General features: G+C 40.4%; 1 protein-coding gene across 2 annotated transcripts in view; it reads left to right on the top strand.

Moving 5' to 3' along the window:
• Positions 1-27,279, top strand: part of Aig1 (androgen induced 1) — a 198,926-nt gene that overhangs the window by 148,986 nt on the left and 22,661 nt on the right. Inside the window, exon 4 of one of the 2 annotated variants that reach the window (XM_090338018.1) lies at positions 20,012-20,127. The exons of the other annotated variant lie outside the window; for it this stretch is intronic. Within the exon in view, the coding sequence (XP_090194144.1) occupies positions 20,012-20,127 (116 nt within the window). The remainder of the gene's footprint in view (positions 1-20,011; positions 20,128-27,279) is intronic. 2 annotated transcript variants of the gene reach the window in all.

Here is a 27,279-nt window from a genome sequence, read left to right as displayed (position 1 = left end):
TGGGCCAGTGAGGTCCACTCTTATCTTCAGATCACACAGAAATCTTTGGAATGCTGTGGTCACAAGGAAGAATCAGGGGAGGACAAGCTAGAGCAATAAAATGATGAGAATGCAAACACTGAGTGCTCATTTGGTACCAGATGCTAGGAGGAATGCTTTTTACTCCCACATTTTACCCTTAGGTGGTTGGTCTTTTTAACCCCATTTCATAGTTCTGGGAACTGAGGGCACAAAGCTAGAATCCAACCTAGGACTCACTTCAGAGCCCTTTGCTGACATCTGGAACAGCTTTCAACTCATCCATCAATATCATTTGCACAGAGAAGTCCTAAGGTAACTTCTTCCTTTTATTTACCAACAATTCACAAGAATATCTTTCTCTTTGGCTTTAGCTCTTCATCTCTGCAATGGGAAGAAAGTTTAAGTTTCATACACACAAGCAAACAGCCTGGAGATGATGTAAAACCTCAGTGTAACCTAAAATTTCTGATATTTCAGAGAAGCAGAGAAGACAGAGGGAAAACATAGAAACTCACCAGGGTGAATTTCTTCCAGTATGTGGTTCAGTTTGTGGAAAACATATGAATGCTAGCAGCCTTGGTCTAAGTGGGCAAAAATTTCCCCCTGAAAAGCAGCTTTTTGTTTAATGTCAAGATTTATAGGGGAAAAATAACAAAGATATCTAAAAGCATATTTAGATTGTAATTATTAGCTTTCTGTGTGTGTGTGTGAATGTGTGTGTGTGTGAATGTGTGTGTGTGTGTGTGTGTGTGTATGTGTGTGTGTTGTGTGTGTTAAAGGCTTGAGTCTGGGCTGGGATGTGGCTCTGTAATAGAGCAATTGTGTATCATGTGCAATACCCCAGGTTCAGTCTCATTAACATAATTACAATTGACTCATGGGAAGAAAAAAGTCATCTGTTAGAGGCACATCCAAACCAACAGTTCTAACTTTGCAATAAGTTACAATGCTTCTTGAAGTCCTTTTTTTCCCTTGGTTTTTAAGTTTAAGTTGATTGATAACTCATGGAATGTGGGATATGTGAATGGTTGGTTTATGGTCAGTTACTCTTCATGATTATCTTCTAGAAAATGTGTGAGTTATGAGACAGTGTCTAACTGATCTTGCTTTTGAAAAATAGAATCAGATGACATGTTGCAGGTGCTGCTGAGAGGCTCTCAGCCATGGACATTCAGTGACTACATTAAAGAAGACAGCCTAAGCATTTGCAAGAGGAAGTGTTTTCCTCTTGCATAGCAAAAGCATCTTTCTATGAAATCTGCTTGCAAATTGAACTGTACCAGGAGAAGGTAAATGGCCTTCATAGGAAATATCAAACACTTCATGCCATTAAAACAGGGTGACATCATTTTTCAAGGTACATTTTTCTTTAGCAAATTGAAATCTCAATCCACAAGTAAAAAGACTGGAGGAATTCTTTTGCTGTGGAGAAAAAGTGGATCACACAACTTTGCTTTACATTTGAGATCTAGCTGGAAGACAAGAACTGTCCTATTTTATGTCTGAATTTTTCCAAGCTGTAAAGAACATGGTGAACAGAGAAAATAGAGAAATTCTTTTCTGGTGTGTGTGTGTGTGTGTGTGTGTGTGTGTGTGTGTGTGTGTGCTGGCATTTGAGCTCAGGGCTTCCTACTCTTACCCTTTTTTTTGTTCAAGGCTGACATTCTATCACTAGAACCAAACATGAAGTTCTGAAAATAAGGAAATATTGAAAGATAATTTAGTTCTTTATTATCTATTTGGTGCTGGTTGGTCCTGGGGCTTGAACTCAGAGACTAGGCTCTGTTCCTGAACATTTTTGCTTAAGGCTAGCACTCTACCACTTGAGGCACAATTTCTACTTCAGCTTTTGATGATTAATTGGAGATAAGAGTCTCAAGGGCTTTTCCTGTCCAGGATGGCTGGAACCGTGATCTTCAGATCTCAGCCTACTGAATAACTAGAATTATAGGCATAAGCCACCAACATTCAGAACATTTATCTCGGAATAAAGGAAAACCTTTGTATCTATCAGTCACTCCTACTTAATAATATCTATGTTTTAAGAAGAAGGGATACTTCTGAATTTCTAGAACAGTAAAAGGAATTTTATAAAACAGTATAAATATACCTCAAAACCAGAACTGAAAATTGAAAAATCTATGTAAGTCTTATAGTCTACCATGTGGAAGATCTTAGAAGATATGTAGCAGTAAGTTTCCACTTGGCTTACCCAGAGGGCTAATCCAGACATAGGTCATTTAGGAGACCACAGAAGACACTCCTGCAATTTACTCTTCTACCTAAACATTGTGGTCACCTTTTCAGATGCAATATGCATTTTTAATGTAATGCTCTCTAATATATTGTAATACTCTCTAATTTTCTCCCCTTTGCATCCCTCTTCAAACAAATATACAGGACTATCCTGGATCATTATGTATCAAATTAACAATGTAATAATCAAGTCCGCAGGGGAAAGCCACAAGGAATACTTGTAAGAACAACAGCTTGGTGCTTGGAACTTGAAATGACTCTTTGAGCCATGACTGTGTATAGATAAGGGAACTCAGTACATGGCCTCCCTCGGGCCAGTTGCTTTTCTGAGTTATAATTTCCCATGGCTTTACCCTAGCATGGCTTATGATGACCAAGAATAATTTTTAAATTGGTCCCATAACACACAAGTATCAAATATACTAATGAATATTTAGTTATACCTCTTTTATCTCATAGCTTTCCTTTTAGCTTTCCTTTTCAATTTCATCTCCTGTTACTTTACTGATTTTTTCCTTTTTTTTTTTCCACTTAAGCATCTTCCTCCTTCTCCATGTGTTATTTCTGATCTCTGGAAACTTGTATGGTTGCCCTTTCTCTTACTAATTTCTCAACTTACATTATAAATTCTGCCCTGTTTCTTCACATTTCTGTTTCCTTTTAAAAGATGCTTTATTCTACTGTTTTTCTAGACCCATGACACTTTTTCCTTAATGCATTCTTTAATTGTTCTTAATTTATCTTTAGTAACAATGTCAAACAGTTTTAAAAGACTTTTTAAAGTATAAAAGTAGAGAAACAAGAAAGATCACTTCTGGGCATTCAAAGGATTGTATTATTAACATTTTAATAGACTGTTTTACAAGTAAGCTATATAAAACTAATTACAGCTGGTCAAGGTGTCTCACAGCTGCAATCCTTGCTACTAAGGAGGCTGAGATCTGGGGATCAAGATTCAGAGCCAGTCTGGGCACAAAAGGACCTGAGACTCTTATCCCCAATTGACCTCTAGAAAATGGGAAGTGGGGCTTGGCTCAAGGATAAGGTGGTAGCTTTGAGCTGAAGAGCTCAGGGACACAGCCCAGGACCAGGGGTAAGGTGGTAGCTTTGAGCTGAAGAGCTCAGGGATGGAGCCCAGTCCAAGTTCAAGCCACATGACCCACCAAAAAAAAAAAAAAAACCTAATTACAGTTTTTGATGTCTAAATCTGATAATGTAGATATCTTTCTAAGTACCTCTTAATTACTGCGTAATATACCATTGGGTAGCCATAGCTTAGTTTAAACACCATTTCCTGATAGTAGATTCTTGAGATTATTTCTGATCATTTTGCTATGACAAGTAGCAGAAAAGGAAATAGCTTTATTTACTCAGCTAAAAAAGAATGTATTTCAGCTTACATTTGTTTCTTTTATTTAGGCCGATGATTATTTCTTCAGCCCAGATTCTTAGAACTGAATGGCACTCTTTGTAAAAACAAAAATTTAGGCCCCTTGATAACAGGGTCGATTTAGTTATAAACTAGTGATTGTGGTCTCTTGTTTGTCCAGGGACCAAGATCACTTGCCCTTCAGCTCGTTCTGGCATCCTTGTTTTCATCTTCAGGAAAGGTCTGCTGATTTAGTAGAACATGGCAACAGAGCACATGCGCACATGTTTGCCACAGATTTGTCTCATATCAGCCTTGGTTCATTTATTCTTTCTCCCTTCGTTTACCTTCCCATTCTCCTGCATCCTGCACTGCTAATTTCTCACGCTCATCCTCCTTCTTCCTTTCTGCTTGTTTTTCCTCCCCTCGAGTTATTTTTGTAATTCTCTTTTGTCTGGTGTCCAGTAGCATGTAGAGCAGTGGAACCCAAATTGCATTTTAAGATCATTTTTATGAGTCGTTCTCTGCAGGCATCGTCAAGGCCCCAAGTTCTCTTTTGGTCCCCCACTGTGAAAAACTGATTGGCAGCTGGTGCCTGGCACTCACAGGAAACCCTGCAGGAGGTGCCCAGAGCTATGGCGGATAAAGCGTGGCCAAGCCAACACAAGGTGGGGTACCAGATGTCACCCCATTATGTTCCTTTGAAATCCAAACAAAGCCCCAGATTCAGGATCGTTTCCTTGAGACTCCCCAGTTGGAAACTGGAGTCAATCCAACATCTCACAACAGCTGGTCTCCCTAGGCTAGGATTTATGTGTCTTGCAGAAAACTTTACCTGCGAGTTATTGATTGGTTTCTGTGAAGCAATCAAACAGTCTTTCGAAGACCCAAAGCACAGTTCTCTCTGCTGAAAATAAAAAGAAGGTCATATATCATCAAACACACCAGCAGTCTTATTACAGGCTTGAGAACTCTGAGAGCGATATGTTTTCCTTCTTATTTATGACCCCCATGTTAACCTTGGGGGCTGTGTACTGGTGCTTACTGCTTTGCAATGACTACATTCCACTCTTGTTAGGAGACTATCCTCCCTCTGAAAACAAACTAATAGCATACAAGTATATGCTTTCAAGGGAGACCAGCAGATGAGAATGAAATCGTCTCATCACCCCATTCACGTTGGGAAGTCTGAATCTTTCCAAAATCTCGTTGTTTCTTATCAGCTCAGGTCACTTGCGTGTGTGCCTTTCCCCTGTCCTCCTAAGGGGAAGAACTAGAAAACTGGCAGTTTCTTGATGAAGAACAAGAAAAGAAAACAAAACAATAAATTAAAACTATTCACACACACACACACACACACACACACACACACACACATACACATACACATCACCCCCCAAATATACTGGGGTATTGGTTATGTCCCTGGGATCTGGGGACATTTCAGTAAACAAAACACAATCATGTGTTTTTTAAGTAGTTATGAAAGCATTTCTATTCATTCACCTAGCTAGTGGTACATTTCCTGTTGTCAATCCAACAACTCTATTTTATGGCTTGTCTTCACAGCCGGCAATGTTCCTGTTAGCTCCATTGCTTGGTAAAATCTGGGAACCCCTCTCCTCCCTGGCTCTCTCCCCCACTCTCCTGGCTGCCTAACTGTCCCCAACCCAGATTCTCAGACCTCACAGTAAGATTTTGGAGCTAACTCTCTCCATTAGAAACAAACAAAATAAATTGTTTCCATTCCCCCAAAGGAATGTGCTAAAGCCTCTTTCCTCTTTAACATGGATATAATTTAAGTCTGGCAAGAGCTAAAGACAATATACCGCACAGGGAGGGGAAAGGTTCTGAGAAAGGACCCTGACAGAGAGAAGTAGGCTTGCCCCAGTCTTCAGTCTTCTCTGTGACCTTAAAATGACAGGACTGTAACCTTCATGCTTCCCACAGAATCTCCACCCACCTTCTCATTCCACAAAATGCATATGAAGCAACTATGACCTTCTTCAAAATCAGTGCCTGTTCCTTCCTACTGGCTGCTGAGAAGTGTTTGTGAAGTCAAGCTTTAAATGTGCACTTCCTCCTTTTATTAATCTTCAGCTACTGCCATAGGCAGGAGCATCTAAGCATCCTTTAGTGATATTTCTCTTCCTTACATTCATTTAGAACCCTGCTTATCTGAGGTATTCCATGGATGATGGATCATAATAAGAAAAGAATATGGCCCATTCACTGCACGTGTTAAGAAATCTCCAGAGTTAATCTGTTTAAAAATTGATCATGGATATTGCATTGTGAGCTTAAAATTTGCTATGAAGAAAGACCTTAAGTGTTGTGCGCGCACACACACACACACTTTCATCAGCTGGTGGCTATGTTAATAAGTTTGAATCTGGTGATCATTTCATCAGAATATTTATAAACAACTAATATTTAGTGTTTGCAATTACACCTCAGTAAACAGGTGACACTGATGAAAAGCAATAACAATTGATAATGCGTAATATCATAATCACAGCTCATTCTAACTCTGCTTCAAGGAATAAACTATCTTTATCAGAAAAGCCCCCAAGCTCTTTTGCAACATCCGCCTTTTCTCCTTCCTTCCCTTTCCTCTTTTCATCTATGTTTGCCGGATATCTCCTCCATGAAGACCTGATCAAGTCCACCATCTTTGTTTAAGTTCTGGAAGCCATGTTAGATGGATGCAGGAACTGCCCAAGGTGAGACCCAGGGCAAGTTGGGGCTCCAGGAAAGAGTCCTTAGAAATTATGTTCCAGGGGCCTTGTTTGTCTTCACTTATCAACAAAGACACCAGATCTTCTTAGAGGATCCTAGCTTCTTTTACTCTTTAGTCTTTGATCCTACATTTAGCAAGACATCTATTGACTCCACTTAAACTTTCAGTCTGTTACATTTTTCAGAACTTACCAACTTCCCGGTCTCATATATAAACAGCACATGGGTCCTCCTTAAAATCCTCAATTCAGTTTATTCCTGGTTCCAGTGTTTCAAGGTCTGGCTTGTTAAGCCTACTTCATTCAACCCATCATTTCCCCCATTCTATAAGTTCTGTGTTGTCTTTCCCCCATGCTTTTCTCCCTCATCTACTTAGACTTTTGAAGCTGCAAAGAATCTCAGGCCTCCAAATTTGATCCTAACCTCATCTCTTCTTGAATGGTTCCCATATATCTTGGATTCATGAGTAACAATGTGAAAGGTGTTGGAATCAGGAAGTTCTGTTGGCTGGAGATAGGGTGGACTAATGAGAGGCGACACGGGACAGTCTGCGCTGACAAGGAAGGCTTCTCTGGTGAAGACCCCTCTTTTCTACTCATACATCTGTGATTGCTCTGTTTACACAAATGGCCACACACTGGTGATCTGAATTTTAGGAAATCAACAAAAATAGATATGGAGAAGGGTCCATAGCTGTGAGTAAGCTTCTAAAAGGTACCAAAAATACATATGGCTATAATGTATAAATATGTAATTGCTTCTGTATATATCAGTCCTGGATTTGGACTTGGAGCCTGGGGGGATATCCCTAATCTTTTTTTTCTTGCCTTTTCTCCCAAGCCTAGTGTCCTACTACTGCAGACACAGCTCCGCTTCCAGCTTCTGAGGGGTGAACTGGAAATAAAAGTCTCATAGACTTTCTTATCTGGTCTGGTTTTGAACTGTGATCCTCAGGTCTCAAATTCCTGAGTAGTAAAGATCATAGGCAAGCATCACGTGCACCTGTCCTGATATATAAATTTTCAAACCATATCTCTACTCCTGACTCAGCTGCCAAAGCTAATGAAAATGTCAGGTTTCTGTGGTTTAGTTGAACCCTACACGGCAATGTTGTAATGCTGTTGATCTCATATTTGTCTGGCCAAAATATATAGTTTTGATTAATGATACCAAAACAGAGAGGATTATGACTTGATAGATACCACTGGAGAAGTAAAATGTTTACAATATTGGTATGTGGATGAAACTAAGAAAACATAAGAAAAGAAACAAACCGAAATAGGCTATGCAACCTTGTGGAGCTTGAAGTCTATTATTCCATCCAGACACCCTCCAAGTGCATTGTGAGAGACTTGGCATATGGTGAAATCCATGCGGCTGAAATTGCTTCCTGAGCCTAGAGTCCACCAGGGTCACCACCAGCCCTGCCTTAGTCATCTGAGTACCATGTTCAAGGCTACAAAAACACAATGAGAACATGGAGTACCAGGGAAGTCTCCATTAATAGGAAACCTAGATTCAGATCAAAAGATGGCTTACCACGCAGGACCTTGAATAAAATTGCCATGGTCTGGCTGGTAGGTTTATCAGCACACGTTGAGGATACAGAAAGTGCATAGGAATTTAATGAACTGGGCCCAGGGTGACAGAGATGTTATCCATTTCTAAGTCCTTTTCCCACCCATTCCATACCATCTTCCCAGCCACATCTCTGTAAACATTAATGTTGCTTTGTCTTGCAAACCAAAGACTGGGGCAGAACAGTTTTGAGTTGTGAGCTAAACTGTGACTTTTGCCTTTTACCTTCCGCTGAAATCTTTGGGAGCATATTTGACTACCTTGTGCTTTCAGGACTCCATCTGACAGTACTATCATATGTCATAGAATCATTATGGGGGGGAAAAACCCACAAGTTATATCTGGTCATACGTTTAATAGAGATTCTCTGAGAGCTTCATTTTGTTTACTAGGTAATAGAGATGAACTTGAAGACTAAAACTGAAATCATCTCCATTCCTTAAGTATGTTGGCATGCATGTGTGCATTTGTGTGTGTGTGTTTACATGTATATGTAAACACAATAGTGTGCCTATGTGTGGGTATGGCTATATGCATGGGTGTGTGACTTATGGGTATATGCTTAGGAGTGCACGGTGTGTGCTGGCTGCATGTCTTCAAGGAGATGTGCTTGTGAGCATATGAGTATCTGTATTTGAATGTATTTCCATGTTTCTGTGATGGATGAGCGCCTATGTGTCTTTGTACAACTGTGTATGTTTGCATGTATGTGAATCTCTATTGTGAATGTACATATTTGCATATGTCTTCAGAGATGTGTGTATGCATGGTGCATCCTGAGTGTGTTTGCCTGAGTAGTGCTTGCATATATGTGCATGAGTATAGGTGTGTTTTCAAGTGTGTACCTAACTTTACATATGTGTGTGCTTGATATGTGTTCAGGGCTGTGTAGAGACATTTACATTCACTACTAATACAATACCATTAGCAGGGTGCATGCCACTGTCTTGAACCTCATGGTTCTCTGCTTTTGATTATACTGACTGCTCCAAAATCCCTCTAAACTAATCCTAATCAACGTGGAAGCCACCACGCTCAGGCATGAGGTTGTCGTGTGTGAGTATTTGCAGATGTCAATGCAAGGAAGGCAGGAATTTAGGAGGACAGATCAAGGCTTAGTCACTGAAAAATACATGCCAGTGCTTCTCTGCTCCAGAGTCCCAGCACAGCCCCCGAGAAAAACTTGTCATGACAGCAAATCAATAATCTCTTGGAGATGATTCATTTCTGAAATATGCCTGATTAATTATGCCAGTGCATGTTTGGCAACAGTGCTTTGCTCCAGATTAACCTAATGCTTTTTGCATGAAGCAGGGTTATAACTCAAACTCATAAGTCAAATTTGACATTTCAAATCAAGCTTTAAAAGGTTTAGGTTATAGATTTTATAATGTTGCCATGTCAAACATAATTGCTCTTATTGCTGCTCGTAGGCATTTGCCAATCAATCAAAACAATATTTGCTTATCATAAACCAGGATAAATTTAAAACCATTTGAAACCATTGTATTTGAGGAATCTCTGGAGTCATTGGTCCACTTCTATCTTGTAATAAGGAACTGTGAGAACATTATTAAGAGCAATGCAGAGGCCAGGAGTTTGGCCTAATAGGAGAGTACTTACCTAGCATGCATGAAGACTCAGGTTCAATTCCTCAGCACCACATACATAGAAAATGCTGGAAGTGGTGCTGTGTCTTAAGTGGAAGAGCACTAGCCTTGAGAAATCCCAAGAACGGTGCTCGGGCCTTGAGTTCAAGCCAGGACTGACAAAAATTTTTTTTTTTAATTTTTTTGAAAAGCAGTGCAACTGGATTACTATTTCTACTTCAAAAAAATTAATACCTCTGCATATTTTGTGAATATGCAGCTTTAATTTGGTGACTTATTCCCATATTAATATGATTTAGTAGAACATGGTAACAGAGCACATGCGCACATGTTTGCCACAGATTTGTCTCATATCAGCCTTGGTTCATTTAATATGATTAGGGACAAAGTACTACTCTGTCATAAACAGTTCTAACTTTTACTTGGAATGAATAAATTTTAAGTTTACTTATGCATTGCATTCTAGAACTTATTTCTCCATTCTTCTTAAACTATAGGGCTTTTTTTCCTAGTAAAAATTAATAGAAAAATAAGATTTGCTTATGGGAAAGTCAGGCTTTTTTTTTTGCAAAATTTGAGGATTATTATTATTTCTCCTTGAAATGTTCCCTTGGCTTCAGGGTCTCAGAGTCAGTTCCCCTTAGGCTAATTCTAGCCTTACATAGAGAATTATACCATGCCTCAAATGGGTGGGGATGGTGGTATACCTCGGTAATCACAGCTATTGGAAGGCAGTGGTAGTGAGATTAGCCAACCTAGACAAGAAGTATAAAGATCCTTTCTGAAAAACCAAGCTAAAAACCTAAGAAGATTGGGCGCATAACTCAAGTGGTAGAGCTCTTGCCTAACAATCACAAAGCCCTGAGTTCAAATCCCAGTACCACCATAATAGTTAGCAAGTTGGGCTTCCCTCTAAGTTCATAGCATGATCTTAGAGAAGGGAACCAAGTGGTCAGATCTTGGAGGATGCTGGCCTACCTAGATGAGCACTCAGGGTCTGAGCACTGTTCTTGGGATTTCTCAAGGCTAGTGGTTTGCCACTTGAGCCACAGCACCACTTCTGGCTTTTCCTATGTATGTGGTAATGAGGAGTTGAAACCCGGTCTTCATGCATGCTAGGCAAGCACTCTACAACTAGGCCAAAGTCCCGGCCCAAGAGAGATGAATTTCTGAAAAGCAGGTAAAGAGGATGAAAAAAACCAAATTCTAGTTTCTCATAAATTTTTGTCTTTATTTCAGAATGTTCATAAGTGTCACTTTTTTTGTATATGCAACCTATACTTGTCATTTCCTCATGATCTTCTTTCTTTTTTTTGTGGGGATGGGGGGAGTGGTAGTTTGAACTCCTTACATCATACTTACATTAAGCATTTATTCTGCCTCACTACCAGACCCTTTTATGCATTAGTTATTTTCAAGATACAATGTTTTTTATATCCCAAACAAGCAGGGATGTGATCTCTGTATTTGTCCTTCTTTTCTTGTTGAGATGACAGACATGAGCCGCCTCCTAGCCATTGTCCCTGCTCCACAGCTTCAGATACAGGCACGTACCATGATACCCAGCCATCAGGTGAGATGAAGTCTCATGCTTCCTAGCCTGGCCTAGAGCCACAAGTCCCCAATTACTGCCAGACAGGTAGTTACAATTACAGGCTTGAGCCACCACACTTCACCTATTTTCTCATAATCTTTAAGAAAACACTTCAATGCTTTTAAATATTACTGATTACAAGATCACTAAATTCACTCTTTTTTCTTGCCTCCTATTTCTTCTCTGTCTCTGTCTCCTTCTGCCTCTCTGTCTCTGTTTCTGTCTCTCCCTTCCTCTCTGTCTTTCTCTCTCCCCCTCTCCTCTCTCTCATAAAGTATGCCATTGAACAGACAAGCCAGTACTCACAAATTTCAGAAAGGAAGGTCTGGGTGTCAGTGACGTGCTGGGTTACTCTGCACCCACTCTGTGTCCATAGAGTCAGTGCTCCAGCATGCAGGTAACAATTGTTCTCAGGTTTGAATGTAAGGCCATTCAAACCTCAGCCTGGAAATCACCAGCCTGAAAGGTGAGGATGTGAAAGAAGTTTCAGGGTTCCCCCTTTTCAGACAAAGACATGGGAAGGAGAAGTATAATCTTCCCCTATATATGATTTCCCACTGTTCCTTAGACAATAAGGCTCTAGGGTTAAAAAGAAGGAGTCAGAGTTGAACTGTCAACTATAAGCACAAGCTTGTTTTCTTCCAGTTACATAAACTTGAGCAATGTTCTTAACTTTTTTTTTTTTGCCAGTCCTGGGCTTGAGCTCAGGGCCTGAGCACTGTCCTTGGACTTTCTCAAGGCTAGAGCTCTACCACTTAAGCCTCAGCACCACTTCCGGCTTTTTTTTCTATGTATGTGGTACCAAGGAATTGAACCCGGGTCTTCATGCATGCTAGGCAAGCACTTTAACTACTAGGCCAAACTCCCAGCCCTTTTTTTTTTGGCCAGTCCTGGACTTGAGCTCAGGGCCTGAGTACTGTCCTTGGACTTTCTGAAGGGTAGAGTTCTACCACTTGAGCCTCAGCACCATTTCTGGCTTTTTTCTATGTATGTGGTACCGAGGAATCGAACCCGGGTCTTCGTGCATGCTAGGCAAGCACTCTACCACTAGGCCAAACTCCCAGCCTGTTCTTAACTTCTAAGGCCCTCATTTTCTATAAAATAGAATTGGTGATGATGATGATGATGATGACAAACAAAAAAATACCCCAAGAGATTAGTGAAAAACTAAATGAGGTTTAAAGTGTTTAGTTCAGTTCCTGGCATGGAATAAGAGATCTTACAGAATAAATTCATTATTTACATGTATTGTGAAAGTAATTTTACTATGATATGATGTATGCAGCCCTAATGAATAGGGTCTTTTCAAAGGTGAGTTTTTATCAAACTAATTGAAGCACATTTCCCCAAACAGCAAATTGCTAAAGACAAAGATCTGTTTTGTCTTGGATATAGTCTAAGAACTTCTGGCTTGGACCATAATACATGTTATACAAGTACAGAAAATGTTTGTATGAGGTGAATAAAGGAAGGGAGGGAAGGAGGAAGAGAAGGATGGCTGGTGGAAGGAAGGAAGATGGGAAGGAAGGAGCATGGGAGGAATACTGTATCTTATTTCAAGCACAGGTTTTGAAGTCTGGTAGATCTGAAGTCAAATACTGTGCCATTTGTGAGTTCTATACTACTTACAACAGGTTCTCCTCATTCCCCAATGTAAATAATGTATATAGTGAAGGTGAAGAAAACTACTACACAAGGATTCCTGTGAGAATGGAATGTAATTGTATAAACTCATTGTTTATTAGCTCAGTTAATTGTAACTCTCCCATTACTATGTATTCCATATTTATGTACATCAGTTAATGATTGGAGAAACATCATAAACAGAGCATGGGAAAGCCACCTTTTTGTGTGTACACACCAAGTAGATAGATACTTCCCAAGGCAACAAGCTATCATTCTGTTCTTTTTTTTCCCAATTTTTCTTATACCATGGCACTTAGCTGAGTAAAGGCAGAAAGAAGAGTAGAAAGCAGAAAATTGTAGGTGAGAAGGCAGAAAAAGGGAGTGGCAGATTAGAAGGTTGGAGAGAACTGAATCCCTATTTTTGTTAAAGACAAGCAGAATGGAAGCAAGGACAAAAAGCAACATGGAAGATTAATCCTCCTCCCTTCTGCTCCCCTCTTCTCTTCCTCTAGCACAATCTTTCCACTATTAACACCAAATGTGTTTCCCTTAAATGACACAAGAACCATTTAACCTGTGAAGGCACACAAGCATCCACAGGCCTCCCCATAGCCCATCCCAGATCATCTAGACTTCTGTCCTCATAGTGCCTTGCAGTGGTGGTGTCTCCATGGTGGAGGGTGCAATGCCTTTCCACGCTTCTTCTTGCCTTGTGGATGAACTCATAGCTTTACCGTTTCTTCTGTGTATCCACCCCTCATCATAACTGAGGGAGAAATCTTCCCCTGCTGCTAAGCAGAGTCTTTGTGGCATCTGAGGTCTGCCTGTAACTCATCATTCTGTCATCGTTGGTTTCCCTGGAGACAACCATAAGGCAGGACATTCTGTGAGAACTTCAGTTATTCCCTGAGAAGCACTCATGGAAGACGTGAACATTAGTCCACTCAAAAATCACCATTACATTTTATGGCACCAAGTGGAACATTTCAAAAAAGGAATGACTTAGTTGGTGGTCCATAAGCTGCTAGGGAGAAAATTCACCCCCCACACTGGGGCCCCAATAATTCCATGGCCCCTTGGCACCTGGGGGAGGCTGTCAGTAGGAAGATTCAGTGAGATATATTTACACCCTTGGAGTCATATTAAAAATGCTTCTAAATAGAAAAGGAGCGGTCCATGAACCAGTCACTCTCCTAGTTTCTATGATGCATAGATTAATCTTCATTACAAAGATGTGTGTGTGTGTTTGTGTGTGTGTGTGTGTGTGTGTGTGCTGATTATATGACACTATTGATTGCTTTAATATCATTACTAACGCCATATCCTAAGAGTTGTTGGAGCTAATGTGAGACCTGAATGGATCCTAAATGTAGTACTTCAGCTCACCAGAGCTTTGGGAACATTTTAACCCTACATATGTGTTTGTTCCATCATAACCAGCATCTTGGACCCTAGGTTAGTGGTTCTGGCTTCCTTTTGCATGTGAGGTTGCCCCTGTGTGAGCGCCATTCATGCTGACTTGGCAGTCATCAGGAACAGATGGCGAATGTCATGCTAGAAGGGCACCATCAAAGGAGCTCTGGCCATTTCTGGAGAGAGTCTGCGTCATATTCATAGGCATCACCACATTCAGACAAAGCAGCTCAGCCCTTAGGAGAAGGGAGCCCATGGCAAGCGGTAGCTCCATGGGACTTCCAGAGAAACACAAACTGTAGCCCTTGAGACTGGTGTATTCCCTTTTATTTAAAATGCGCAAGCGTCTTTGCTAGGAAAGCAGAGCACAGGTGGCCTTTGGAGCTGCCGATTGTCTGAATTTTTTTCCTGTAATTGATTAATTCTATCAAACAAAAAGGCAAGAACACGTTCACCTGATGATAAAGTATGGCCACTACTACGAGAATATTACCAGACATTGTCTAGATCCTACCAATGTCCCATTATAAGAGATGAAAGTTCACAGGTGCTTGTGCCTCAGTCTCTCATGAGACTGAGATCTGAGAATCATGGTTTGATGCTAGCCCGATAAATCTGTGAGAATCTTTCAACTCCGGTAAACTGACAAAAAGCCAGCCTTAAGCAAAAAAAAAAAAAAAAAAAAGCTAAGCAAAAGGGTTAGGAATATAGGAAAGTGGTTTAATGGTAGAGTGCAGGCTTGAAGCCCTGGGTTCAGTTCCTCAGCACCACATAAACAGAAGAGGATGTAAGTGATATTATGGCTCAAGTAGAAGAGTGCTAGCCTTGAGCAAAAGAAACTCGGAGACAGGGCCCAGGCCCTGGGTTCAAGCCCCAGAATTGGCAAAAAAAAAAAAAAAAAAGTAAATAACATGAGATCTTAAATTCAAGTCCCAACACTAATACCAAGAAAAAACTTACAGTTGTCACTGAGCCTGATCACTTGGTTTTCCAATTACCTGTGCTGTTATTTCTCTCACAGGAAGAGGAGAAATGCCCCCACCTGATTGTGAATTTATAGTTGCTCCAGGGGAGGGCTTACCTCAGTTCTGTGCCACCCCACCTGAGGCGATGTTCCTCTAACACTGGCCTTGTATTTAGAGCCCAGGGATCTAGCAAGGGTTAGATGACTCAGTGTCCATTTCCCCATGTTTCTGATGTCACCCTCTCTATCACTTTAAATCATATTTTGCTAAAGCAAGGGGTTTTCTTTTGCAAACTGGAAATTTCTCCTTGCTTTATTTCCCAATAAAATGTTATTATTTTTTCAGCCCCTTTCATTATATGGGTGACAGAGAGTATAAAGTGAAAAACAAAACGAACAAGATATTCTAGTTATAATCTGGAGTGTACAACTTTTTATATCCCCTGGCAGTGTTTCATATGATTTTTATTTCTTGTGACCCTCACAGGGTCTCTCCTTCACCCCATCCTCCTAGACACATCCATTCATATCATGCTGGTAAGACACGGGTGTACACCCCCCCACCACCACAGACACACAGCCTTCCTGGTGTTTGTGGTCATATCGCCCTAGTATGTAAGGAGACCTAGGCATTCTAACAAACATGAAGACAAGACCAAATTCACCTGGTAATGAGACACCGTGCTGTGGTGAGAATTCCCCCAGAACATGCCTATCTTTTCCACTTTTGCAAGAACACACATGGAGTTTCCAGCTCCCTCATTACCTAATTAGACTGCTCATACCTCACCTTCCAAAGCTGGTTTTGCTTCCAAAGAAGAAATGAATTGTACCTCGTGCTTCTGTAGCAACAGCAGTACGACTCTCCTATTGAAAAATATTTTTAGAGAGAAGGAGGAAAACAAAGCAAACAGAGATTGGGGAGTTAAATGTAGTTTTTAAATCTTATTTACTCTTTTAGAATTCTGCACTCTGGTGGTCACTATCAGTTCTAGAAATCTAAGATAATTCATGAGAGGATCCTACATTGACCAAGCCTCTTGCTTACGTTCATACCAACTCACCACATGCTTTCCTCCTTCTGTGGATAGCAAAGATTTATTCTAAAACTTCTCAACATTGATTACCATCCCTGGTCATCGAAAGCTTTCCCCAATAGCCAGACCCACCACGTGTGGTGTCAACTTATTTCTTCAGCCTTGTTAAGTGTCATCATACACCTAACCTCCCTATTCATCTATGTTTCTGGCAAAAGCAGTTTGGGAAGATTTTAAGTTGCATTCAGTTAAGCCTGTTGGTCTTGAGCTGTGGGTAAAACAGTAGATCTTTGTGGAAAGTGTATGGCAAATAAAGCCACTTGCCTATTGGCCAGGAAGTGAAAGAGTGACAGGCTATTTTCCCATGGTTCCCTCTTAGGAAACCCCTCAATGGCACCACACGACAGCCATTAAAAACAAGCTAAAAACCAGTTCCATGATAATTTAAGTGGCACAAGACATGACTTTAAATGAATACTGAGCCATAAAATAAAAAGTTAATTCCTTCTTTGTTATCCTTGGTTCTTGATTCTAGTTAGAGGATTTTCTACTTCACATCACTGTGTCCAATGTTCTCTCACACTTACTGATGGCTGTGTTTAACACATAGTCTCAGAATTTTGGTTTTGGTAAGATCTGAGGCTCTCAGTTCAAAACCAGCCAAGAAGGTGACTTTATCTCCAATTAACTAGCAAAAAGCCAGAAGTAGAATGTGGTTTAAGTGGTAGAGCACCAGCCTTAAGTGAACAAGCTAAGCAAGAGTACAACATCCCAAACTGGTACAAAACCAAGCATAAAACAGACAAAAACAGTCATTTGGTTCATGTAGGGCAACATTTACATGCTCGATAAATATTTAACACTATATTTACTTTTGTCAATATATGTCCTTCATTAGCGAAGAGAATTCGCATTATAAATATTTATAGAAGCTCTATGTTCTGTGTATGAGAAACTTGATACTGGCCAAATTTACACATCCACAGATGACCACTCAAAGAGTTATTATCATTGCTCACGTCACTGATAGAGCAAGCTTCCCTTTCTTCATATTAAAATGCCAATCTTAAAGTGAGATAGAACGAGCTCCCCTTTTTCAAAGAGATTTTCTACTTAGTATCGTCAGAGTACATCCTAACCTTTTCAAGTGTAACATCTGTTAATCAGCAAGTAGTCTACATTTAAAAAATAGTAATAATAACTAGGAAGTAGAGATGTGGCTCAACTTATAGAGCACCAGCCTTAAGCAGAAAAAAAACTAGTAACTAACCATATTCAAGTCAATTATTTTAACAAATATAAATTTGTTAAAAATGCCTTATTTTCTATTCATTTTGGATCAAAGAAGAGTTAGAGTTTAGGAATTTCCTTCTTCCCTGCTTGCTTTCTTGCATTCTTTCTTCCTCTTTATCTCTCTTTTTCCTTCTTTCCTTCCTTCCTTCTTCTTTCCCTCCCTCCTTCCCTCCTTCAATATTAATGCTGGGGCTTACAGCCTGAATGTTGTATCTTCGCTTTTTCACACAAAACTGGAATTCTATCATTTGAGCCACAGCCCCACTTCCAGCTTCTTGCTGGATAAAAATGGAGATAAGTATCTCATTGACTTAGCTACCTAAATTGGCTTCAAACCACAATCCTTAGACCTTGGCCTCCTGAGTAGCTCAGATAACAGGGATGAACCATTCACTACCAGCTTAGACATTTCTTAATATTCATAAACCAAAAATAACACTGTCATTGAGAACCCACACATGCTATCCAAACCAACATGATCATCATGTAAAAGTTTGCTTTTCAGGGACATTTTTCTTTGTATAATTTAATACGACTTATCCCTATGTAACTAACTATGCATTTAAATTTTACATTGTAAAATTATTGTTCACATCACTAATTGTTGGTTAAATTCCCAGTCAGTGTCATGTGAGGTAACTAACACCAACAGAATAGATACTAAAAATGTTTTCTTTTTCTCTCTATTACACACATGTGTGCTTTGCTTGGTTCCCTACAGAGCTAATGATACCGTTTTCAAACAGTAGTAATATTAACAAAGATAGAAAGTGAAAAAATATAAAGCAAGCCAACTGTAGTCACTCACCTGGCATCCTTGCAGTGTCACACTCTAATTACTAATGATCTGCTATCTAGAACAGTTATCAAGAGGAAAAGATTAAGGCATAGAATGTCCATGGTCAATATTTCTTAGAAAATCATGTGTTTCTGTTTTCTCTGTAAGCATGAACAATCGCTTTGAAGATAATTAGCTTAGTATTCCAACCATGTCTTTTACCTGCCAACCTGTCCCCATTCTTTTAAAATACTTAACAAAATTCTGAAATCATAACATCCAATTTCCTATGTTTTCCTTATATAGGCAAACATTACAGCAAGAGTACAACAAAGATCCTTTCAAAACACCTTTCATTTTGGAAGGTGTTCCATATAATTCAGACCTTTTCTGGGTCCATTCTCAGTTCCTCCATCTTTGTAGATAATGTGTTTGTGTGTGTAGTGCACATAACATATATCCTGACCCAGTATTATCTAAGAAGCTTATCGATCCTTATGTCAATCCAAATACTCCCATTTTTAGATTTTAGGTATTTAAGCATTTGGCTTTCTTTTCTTCCTACCCTTTGAATATGACACATCTTATGTGTTTGGTGTAGAGTAACCATTGGCTTAAGAAACAACAAAAATAAGATTCTACTTGTCCAACCCTCATAGAAGTAAATTTAACATTCTCTCTCTCCATTCTCTCTCTCTCTCTCTCTCTCTCTGTCTCTCTCTCTCTCTCTCTCTCTCTCTCTCTCTCTCTCTCTCTCTCTCTCTCTCTCCCTCCCTTCCTCCCTCCCTCCCTCCCCCTCTCTCTATGTGTGTGTGTGTGTGTGCGTGTGCATGTGTGTGCTGTGTGTGTGTGTGTGCGTGTGCATGTGTGTGCATGTGTACGCATGTGTACGGTGTATGCTAGGGTTTGAAGCAGGACCTTGAACTGGCTAGGTAGCCACTCCACCATGTAAGCTTTGCCTCCATCCCTTTGGCTATCATTGTGTTTCCAGCAGGGCTCTGCTGTGGCTAGGATGACAGGTGTGCAGTACCTCACCCAGTTTTTATATCCGTTAAGATGAGGTTTTATGAACTATTTGCCCATACTGGTCTTCAGGCACAATCCTCTGTTTTTTAACCTAATACTGATCCATACACAATTTGACAGTATATATTGGTAGCATTGAAATTTCCATAGGATTTTGGCTCTTAGGAAATTATTAAACATTCAGATTAAAAAATGTCTATCATGACAATTCTAATTAATATTCTAAGAACCCTTAAGTACTTAAAGACTCAAGAACAAGAATTGGTTGAGGAATATTAGTGTGTCTACATAATAAAGTTTTAGAGGGAAACCCTCAGGGCCGATGCTCTAGAAGGATTTCTAAAATGATATATCAAAAATTCTCAGGCCAGGATAAAAATCTAAAGCAAACTTCCTTCCCAGTCCATTGTGAATGATGTATACATGATATGAACAAGGAGTAAGAAAACGGTACATAAAATTTTCCCATCGTGGACATCAAATAAGATAAAATAAAATTTAAAAAGTAAGATATGGAAGGAAAATACCATTGCAACAACTGCAGTAAGACATGTTTTCTGTCCATTCTCCCTCCTTGGTGAGCCACATAACTGCTTTCTGTTGTGGCTCTTTCCTGTAAATTTACAGTATTGGCTCGGCCATTGGAAAGAAAACTGGTAAAGAAAGGTGATAAGGATCTGTGTCACCTAGTGTCTGTTCTTTTTCAGCACACAACCGTTTTGCCTTTTATATTAATCGAGATGAGGACCTCGCACCATCAGTATCCCAGCAGAAGCAGTGGACTGGCGGCCATATGCACCTTCTCGGTGGGCTATATATTATGGTAAGGCCTATGCCTGCTGGGCTTTCATATTCTATTAGATTCTGCACTGCTAAATTTGGGTACATGTTGCAATATTGATATAATCACTAGCAGATTCACACTGCGTGCCTCATTTGGTTCAAGACCTGGGCTTTGTCTCATTTCCCCAGATGCTTATATTTTTAGAAAGTATATGCCAAACCTCACACAGCAGGAATTTGTTGAACAATCCCATGTAAGCAGTGGTTCTTCCAAGGCTACATTTTTCAACTCTTTTTCAAACTAAATGTTTTTCTTGGATACTCATTTTATGCTTAAGGCCTTTTTTTTTTTGGTATGGCATTTGTTGTTGTTGTTACTGCTGCTTTAATTTGGGGGGACAGGGGAGTTGCAACAAACACAAGTGCAAAAAGAGAAAATGGGTTCTTGGAACAAACACCTTCAACTTAATAGGAAACAAATTAAAAATGTACATATGTATGGATCTGTTTTAAACCAGTTCCAGAATTAGCTGTTCCCTATAGAATGTGTGGAATATTGAGGTAAATAAACCAGAAGAAATGTCCTTGTGACCTGTTGGTCATCTTGAGTGAGAGGCCAGTTTTATCTGTATTTTCCCCGGCCAAGTTACTTCATCTTAATTTCAATTTTTATTCTGCTTTAGCATTTCAAAACATCTTTATCTTAATGTGAAGACTGCTTATTTCTTTTTAGAGCTCCAAAGCCTCTTGGAAGTATTAACACACATGGAGGAAGTCCCTCCCATCAGCATGTCTGCCTCTTGGGACTCTTGTCCTGGCTTGTAGGTCACCACCCTCCCCCCTCCTTGTTGCCTGAAGGACTGGAGAATGTCCTGCCCAAACACCCACAACTGCATGTAATCCTGCCAAAAGTCCAGAGCTCTTTGGGAAGCCCTGTCTCCATGGAGTATTTTTTTGCTCCAGCCAGCCCAGAAATACAAGATAAGGTATCTCTCCAGCACAGGATTCACATACTGTTTACCTGAGCAATCACATGATGTTCCAGATCTAAGCAGAAGAAGAATCTGCTGGGGAAATCACTCTAAGTGGTGGGACCTAAGGGACACACTGAAGACAGACCCGCAGAAAGAGCATGCAGTGAAGTCCACCCATCTGCCACTTTGCCCACCCATGAAAAGACCATTTGCTAGGATTAGGGCTGGAGTTGCTTCTTGAATCATTTTCTAGAGTTTTGGACTTTCTTCCTACCTGAAATCTCACATATTGACTTTCTGTGATAAAGAAGGCCAGATAATTAGTATTCTCAGGTAGGTAAGATGTGACCAATGCTCTGCTTTAAATTGACCTTATATGCTTTATACCTATGAACTTACTAGTCAATGACTATCACCTCTTAGAATAATCAAGTTGCAAAATGACATGATCTTTTCAGGCTAGCCACAAAGATAAAGCAAAGTGACCTGCCTTTAGCTTTAGTTAAAAAATAACTGACGGTTCATGCCTGTGATCTTAACTACTCAAGAGGCTGAGATCTGAAGCTGGTGGGTGGTTCAAAGCCAGCACCAAGCAAGAAAATCTGTGCAACTCTTGTCTCCAATTCTCTGGCAAAATGCCAGCTGTGGCTCAAGTGGTAGAGTGTCACAGCCTTGAGTGAAAAAGCTAAGGGACATTATTTAGGTCCTGAGAATGATGAATGGATGGATGGATGGATAGATAAATAAATAAACAAACAAACAAACAAACCCATCCATCCATCCATCCATCCATCCAACCTCTCATCCACTAACCCCTTCCCCAAATACAGACATTACTTTACACCACATGGGCTTGCCTGTGCAACAATGTTGTTCCCTCTGGGACCTGTGGTGTATTTCTGAGAATTCATTTCTCTGCTATTAAATTAATTGGCAGAGCCCCAGAGAGTTCAGGAACTGTGTTGTTTCTGATGGCCTTTCTTCCCCCTATATGTATAATCAGTCCATGTTCCAAGGAGACACATGGGAGATACCGCACAGTGCTCATTATAGACCCCCAAGATCCCTCATTAAAATGAAGCATGACTACTGCTCTTCATGCCAAGTGAAGCTTGCCAGCCCGTGTTCTCCCTCAGCAAAGCAGTAACTTGTTTGGACATGTATTTGCATTCACCAGCGAATTCCCTCAGATTTGTTCTGAGAAAGCTTTCAGAGTCAACTTTTTTCCCTTTGGTGTTCTGCCCTTGGCATCGCGAACTATGCCAAGTGCAAAACAATATCCCTTGCATCATGTCACATTATATAAATCCAAGGATTTAATTGTTATCCAGAAAAAAGGCACTGGCTTTTGTTCCTTTCCATGCTATCTCAGGGCAGACATGCCAGGGACACAACACTGAAAAGTTTGCGACATGGCATCTTTTGATAGCATACCAATGTTATAACTGGACATTCCAGAACCTCGTGCCAAGACAGAAGAAAGCTTTCTTATCATGTGTAAATTATAACATAAACAGATCTCCTTTACAACACTGAGTAAAGTTGACTCAACTCCATAACTTGGGGCTGCTGGTCAAGCTGTTTGTCTGCTTTTCTTGGCTTCTCACTGGCTAGCGATTCTTACAAGTCTCTCTCCCTATCGAAGGCTGTTCACTTCCTACATTTGGATTGTGGGTTGAGAAAGTGAGGAAGACATCTGTGCTTCCAAGTGTCTCATTGGTCTACCTCATTGGTCCATTTCCCAAGTCTACGTTAGTCCTCCTCAGGCTTGTCATGGAGAGGCCATCACAGACTCCTTCTGTCACAACCACTTCTATCTGCCCACTTTATTTTTCTCTCCACTTGTCCAAATGTTTTGGACACAAGCATCCCCTTGTCTATGTGTGGAAAACTCCAATATCTTCCTAGATATCTCTCCTCTACAAGGACCTCCAATATACATATATATAGTATTGTATATATAATATGATATATATTGTATATATCTGCACCCTATTTGAAGGAACCTCCCTCATAAAAGAGAGGATGCTCATTATCTCATGCTAGGTACAGCACAGAAAGCCTCACAATTACTAATGTTAATGTGATTATCAAGGATTGCTATTCTTTGGGGACGTTGTGCCAAGTGTTTTTTTAAATACCATCTTATTTAGTCCCCCCCCAAAAAAAATAACTTTTTGAGATAAGCATTGCTTGACTATTTTATAGAGAAGGAAGTTAAAAATGAGTGAGGTGTTATGACTTGTCCAGGACAAGTCATGGGCTCTTACTAGAAATATAGTGCAAGTATGGCTAAGGCTATCCTCTAAACCTTCCCTCTTCTGCCTCCTTCTACCTGAAGAATAACTCTGTGCATCAGTAGGTTTTGTTTTGTTTTGTTTTGTTTTGAAGTAACACATCAGAAGTCACCAGTTCTAGTTGAGTCTGTTTACTGGGCTGCACATTTTCTCCTTCACTTTCCTGAACTTACTCCAATATAATGTACAGAAGAGGATATGATATACCTCAGGAGTCCTACAGCGCAAGGAGTGATAGCTCACAGTAAACATTTGCTGTTATCAGCTCTGGGAAGCAACTCAACAAATTATAAAAAGAGAGCCAAGCACAGTGGCTCACGCCTATAATCCTAGCTACTCAGGAGACTGAGAGCTAAGGATTGCGGTTCAGAGCCAGCCTAGACACTAACGTGTGTGAGACTCTTATCTCCAATTAACCATTAGAAAACTGGAAGTGGTGCTGTGGCTCAAGGGGTAGAGTGGTAGCCTTGAGCTGAAGAACTCAGGGACAGCACCCAGCTCCAGAGTTCAAGCCCCACGATCGACAAAAAAAAAAAAAAAAAAAAAAAAGAGTGCCTCACATTTTTCTTTTCAAAGGGTTGAGAAATGTACTTGGGATGCCCTAAGTTATTTATTTCATTTTTATATGCTTTGCTTTAAAGATCAAAAACAACTCTAAAGGATATGAAAATAATAGACCATTTCTTACTATCTTGGTGTTCTGAAGGCTTTAGATAAACTCCATATTCCAGATTGCATTCTTCTAAAAGTATTCATTGAATTACTTTCCAATGCAAAAGGTAGAGAAAAATCAAAATTAAGTAGGACCTTTTTTGCTGATGCAATTCTAAATTGGCTCAGATTAGAATTCTACTTTGCACTAAACTTGATTACCCTTTAATGATACCATAGTGGATTTTTGTCTTATGGAAACTTCTGTATTTTCTCACATAAATTATTTCTATTTTCATACATTATCTTTAAACAGAAATGTCCTGGAAAACAAAAATAAGAATGTCCAAAAATTAAGAAGTCTGAGAAATATCTTTAGTCATCAGTAAGTAAAACTTGCAGCAAGAAAAATGAAAGTTGAGGCCCCGTTTTCTCTAATTTCACTGGGAGCGTCTTCATCAGCAAATCAAATCCCACCAATCAACATATAGTTGTTCTTTGACCAGAGAATGCTATATCCTCATTTCAATTTGAACCATTCATGATACTCTAACAACCTATCTGCTTGGATTTTTCATCTGTAAAAGTATTTGAAAGTTTTACTAGCGTTGGCTCCAAGCTGAGAGCATAAAGAGCTGGTGTTCTCCAGAGAGAACAGAGGATTCCTCATGGATCTGGTCTGACATACAGGGATGCTGGCCATTGAACTGACTTGGTAGCCCACACGGGAAACCCAATCCCCGACTATGACTCAGGAAGCAGCAGGAAACTGCATGAGCCACCAAGAGCAGTGTTCGCGAAATGCTGCAGAGGTCAAGGAAGCCAAACATGTACCCCACAATAGTATTATTATGGTCTTTACCAGTCCTAGCAGCAGGTTTTACACCTGGAAAATGCACAAAGAAGGCTTCACACATGTGCACTTCATGCAGAAATAAGCATTTACACGTCAATCTCCTCAGCACTGATGTGTAAGAAGTGGGATTAGTGAGAGAAATAGGGGCACTGCACAGCCATGGGCAAAGAAGTCAAAGCGTTTATCCTTCTCCTATTCCATATACTAACCATGTGGACAGGGAAGAGACACCCAGGAACCAGGCAGGGCTCTCTTCCTCAGAGAACTGGAATGTATGGTAGAATGAGGATGCAAAGTTCCCTCCATTGAGACTTCAGCAGTTAACCTGGTATGAGAGCAAGCAGAAAGCCAGCATGTTGTAACAGAGCAAGTGAGCATCTCCAAGCCTCCTGAGTGAGGACCTGGGAAGCCATTGTAAGGGCTTTGTGACCTTGTGACTCGGGGTGCAAAGGAAAGGCACCAGAAAGATTGAACAAAGGATTGGCATGACTAGGATGTTTTTTGAACGATCCCTGAGATCAGAGTGGACTGGGAGCTGAGATGGGATAGGGAGAAGAGATGGATAAGAGGCTGTAGAAGCAATTCTGGTGATGGATGATGTGCTCTGGACCCCAATGGTAGAAATGGTGGTGGCAGGATTCTGAGAACATTAAAGACCTTGTAACTGGAATTCTCAACAAAAGCCTTAAACTCCAGATTCAACCCCTTTCTTAGTATGGGAGAAAATAATGGTCACTCTTTCTCTAGAAAATGTCACATCTTGAGTTGGTGAAATTAGCTGGCGTGGTATAGAAGGACTTGATCTAGTGCCAGGAATCTTTAGACGTGAGGAGCCTTCTACAGCAGTGGACAGAGACAAGACTGTAGGAAAAAAGTTTGCCCAGTGTAGAGGGAAGGTGCCCAATGTTGAAGATAGAGGAAAGAACAGTCGTGAGGACTGTCTGTGGACCATCTCTGCAGGCTGGAAAAGGGAAGGAAATAGATTTTCCTCCAGAGCCTCCAGAAAGAAACACACGGACTTGCTGACATCTTGATTTTAGTCTCTCCTCCTCACCAACTTTATTTTATGTTCATTTTATCATCGTCTGTTCATCTTAGGAGTGTTAGTCCTGCTTCCTGGGGATTGTGTCTTCTTGGAAACGTAGTTAGAATGTTTAAAGACTTCTCTGAAATTTTCTTATAGGTCCTACATTAAGCTCTCTGTTTCCCCTGAGAATTGAGAATGTCATTGCTTTCCCATTATTCAAATCTGCTTGTTTTTACAAGCTCTCTGTTAAGAGTGTGTTTTCTCATCAAGGAACAGGAAGTCTATTGAGGACTTACCAGCTGAGAGTGTGGCTTTTCCACTGGGGTATAGGTCAAACCAGTTTCTTACATCTGCATCTGGACAGAAAAGGCCTTGGTGTACAGTTCATCTGGAATCCCAGTATTTATTATTGGACATTTCATCTCCTTCCTTACCCACTGCCCCCCTCCCAAGAGCTGATTCTCAGACATTCTGTGGGTACCTGAAGAACTAGACATTCTCCCTCACACTGGCTGCTTACTGTGATTCCCACCCTGGAATTGTGTCATGAAGACCCTTCCCACACACCCCCAACTGCCTCCCACAACCTCATACCCTCACTGCTTTCTCTCAGGCGTCTGGGATCACCTTCCATGCTATCCTTTCCTTGATACTCTGTGGCAATTTCTCCATGTGAACAATTCTATCCACCCTTTACCCTCCACCTCACCCTCTCCAGGCTCTGGGAAGATGGCCCAATTGGTATTTCACAGAGAAAAGTCAAGGGCATTAGACAGGGTGCGGGGCAGGGGGAGTTATTCAAGTTCCTCCTGCAAACACACTTCCTGGGTCCATCCTATCTTCCACAACAACATGGCTTTGTATGCATTTCTACAGCCTCCTCCTCTGTGTCTGGCTTTACCCCAGCTCTTCTGGGTTCTCATCCATGGGTCCTCACTTCTCTCTTCTCCAACTTCAGTCTCACTTCTTGATCCTTTTCCCTGCTAGGCAGTCATCTACATCACCCCCATTCTCATTACTCCACTTATATGGACCAGATAATGCAGTAACTGGAAGACTGTATTCATGCGCCAAACTGCCTGAGCCTGTACTTTTCCTCTGTCAAGGTTATAAACCTTAGGTAAGCCACCTCACCTCTGTGCCTTTATGCCCTCATCTGTAGAGAGGGATAAGAATTGTACCTGTCTCGTAAAGTTATTGTGATTATTAGAATAATGTTCATCTGAATATATGTAAATCATTCTCATATGGCTTAAGATTTCATTGCTTTAACAAAATCTTTTACAGCAAGTCTGTTTTGCCTGGGAATCTTTGTTGGCATCTTCTTGATTGGCATTTTATCCTCCCCTTACCAAAATGCTCTCTTGCCATGACTTTGGTTATGTAA

This window comes from Megascapheus bottae, chromosome 8, assembly GCF_031878675.1.
Source record: "Megascapheus bottae isolate mThoBot1 chromosome 8, mThoBot2.hap1, whole genome shotgun sequence".
In the NCBI taxonomy this organism is placed as follows: domain Eukaryota; kingdom Metazoa; phylum Chordata; class Mammalia; order Rodentia; family Geomyidae; genus Megascapheus; species Megascapheus bottae.
Note: the sequence above shows the minus strand (reverse complement) of the source record. Positions and strands in the feature narration are given on the sequence as shown.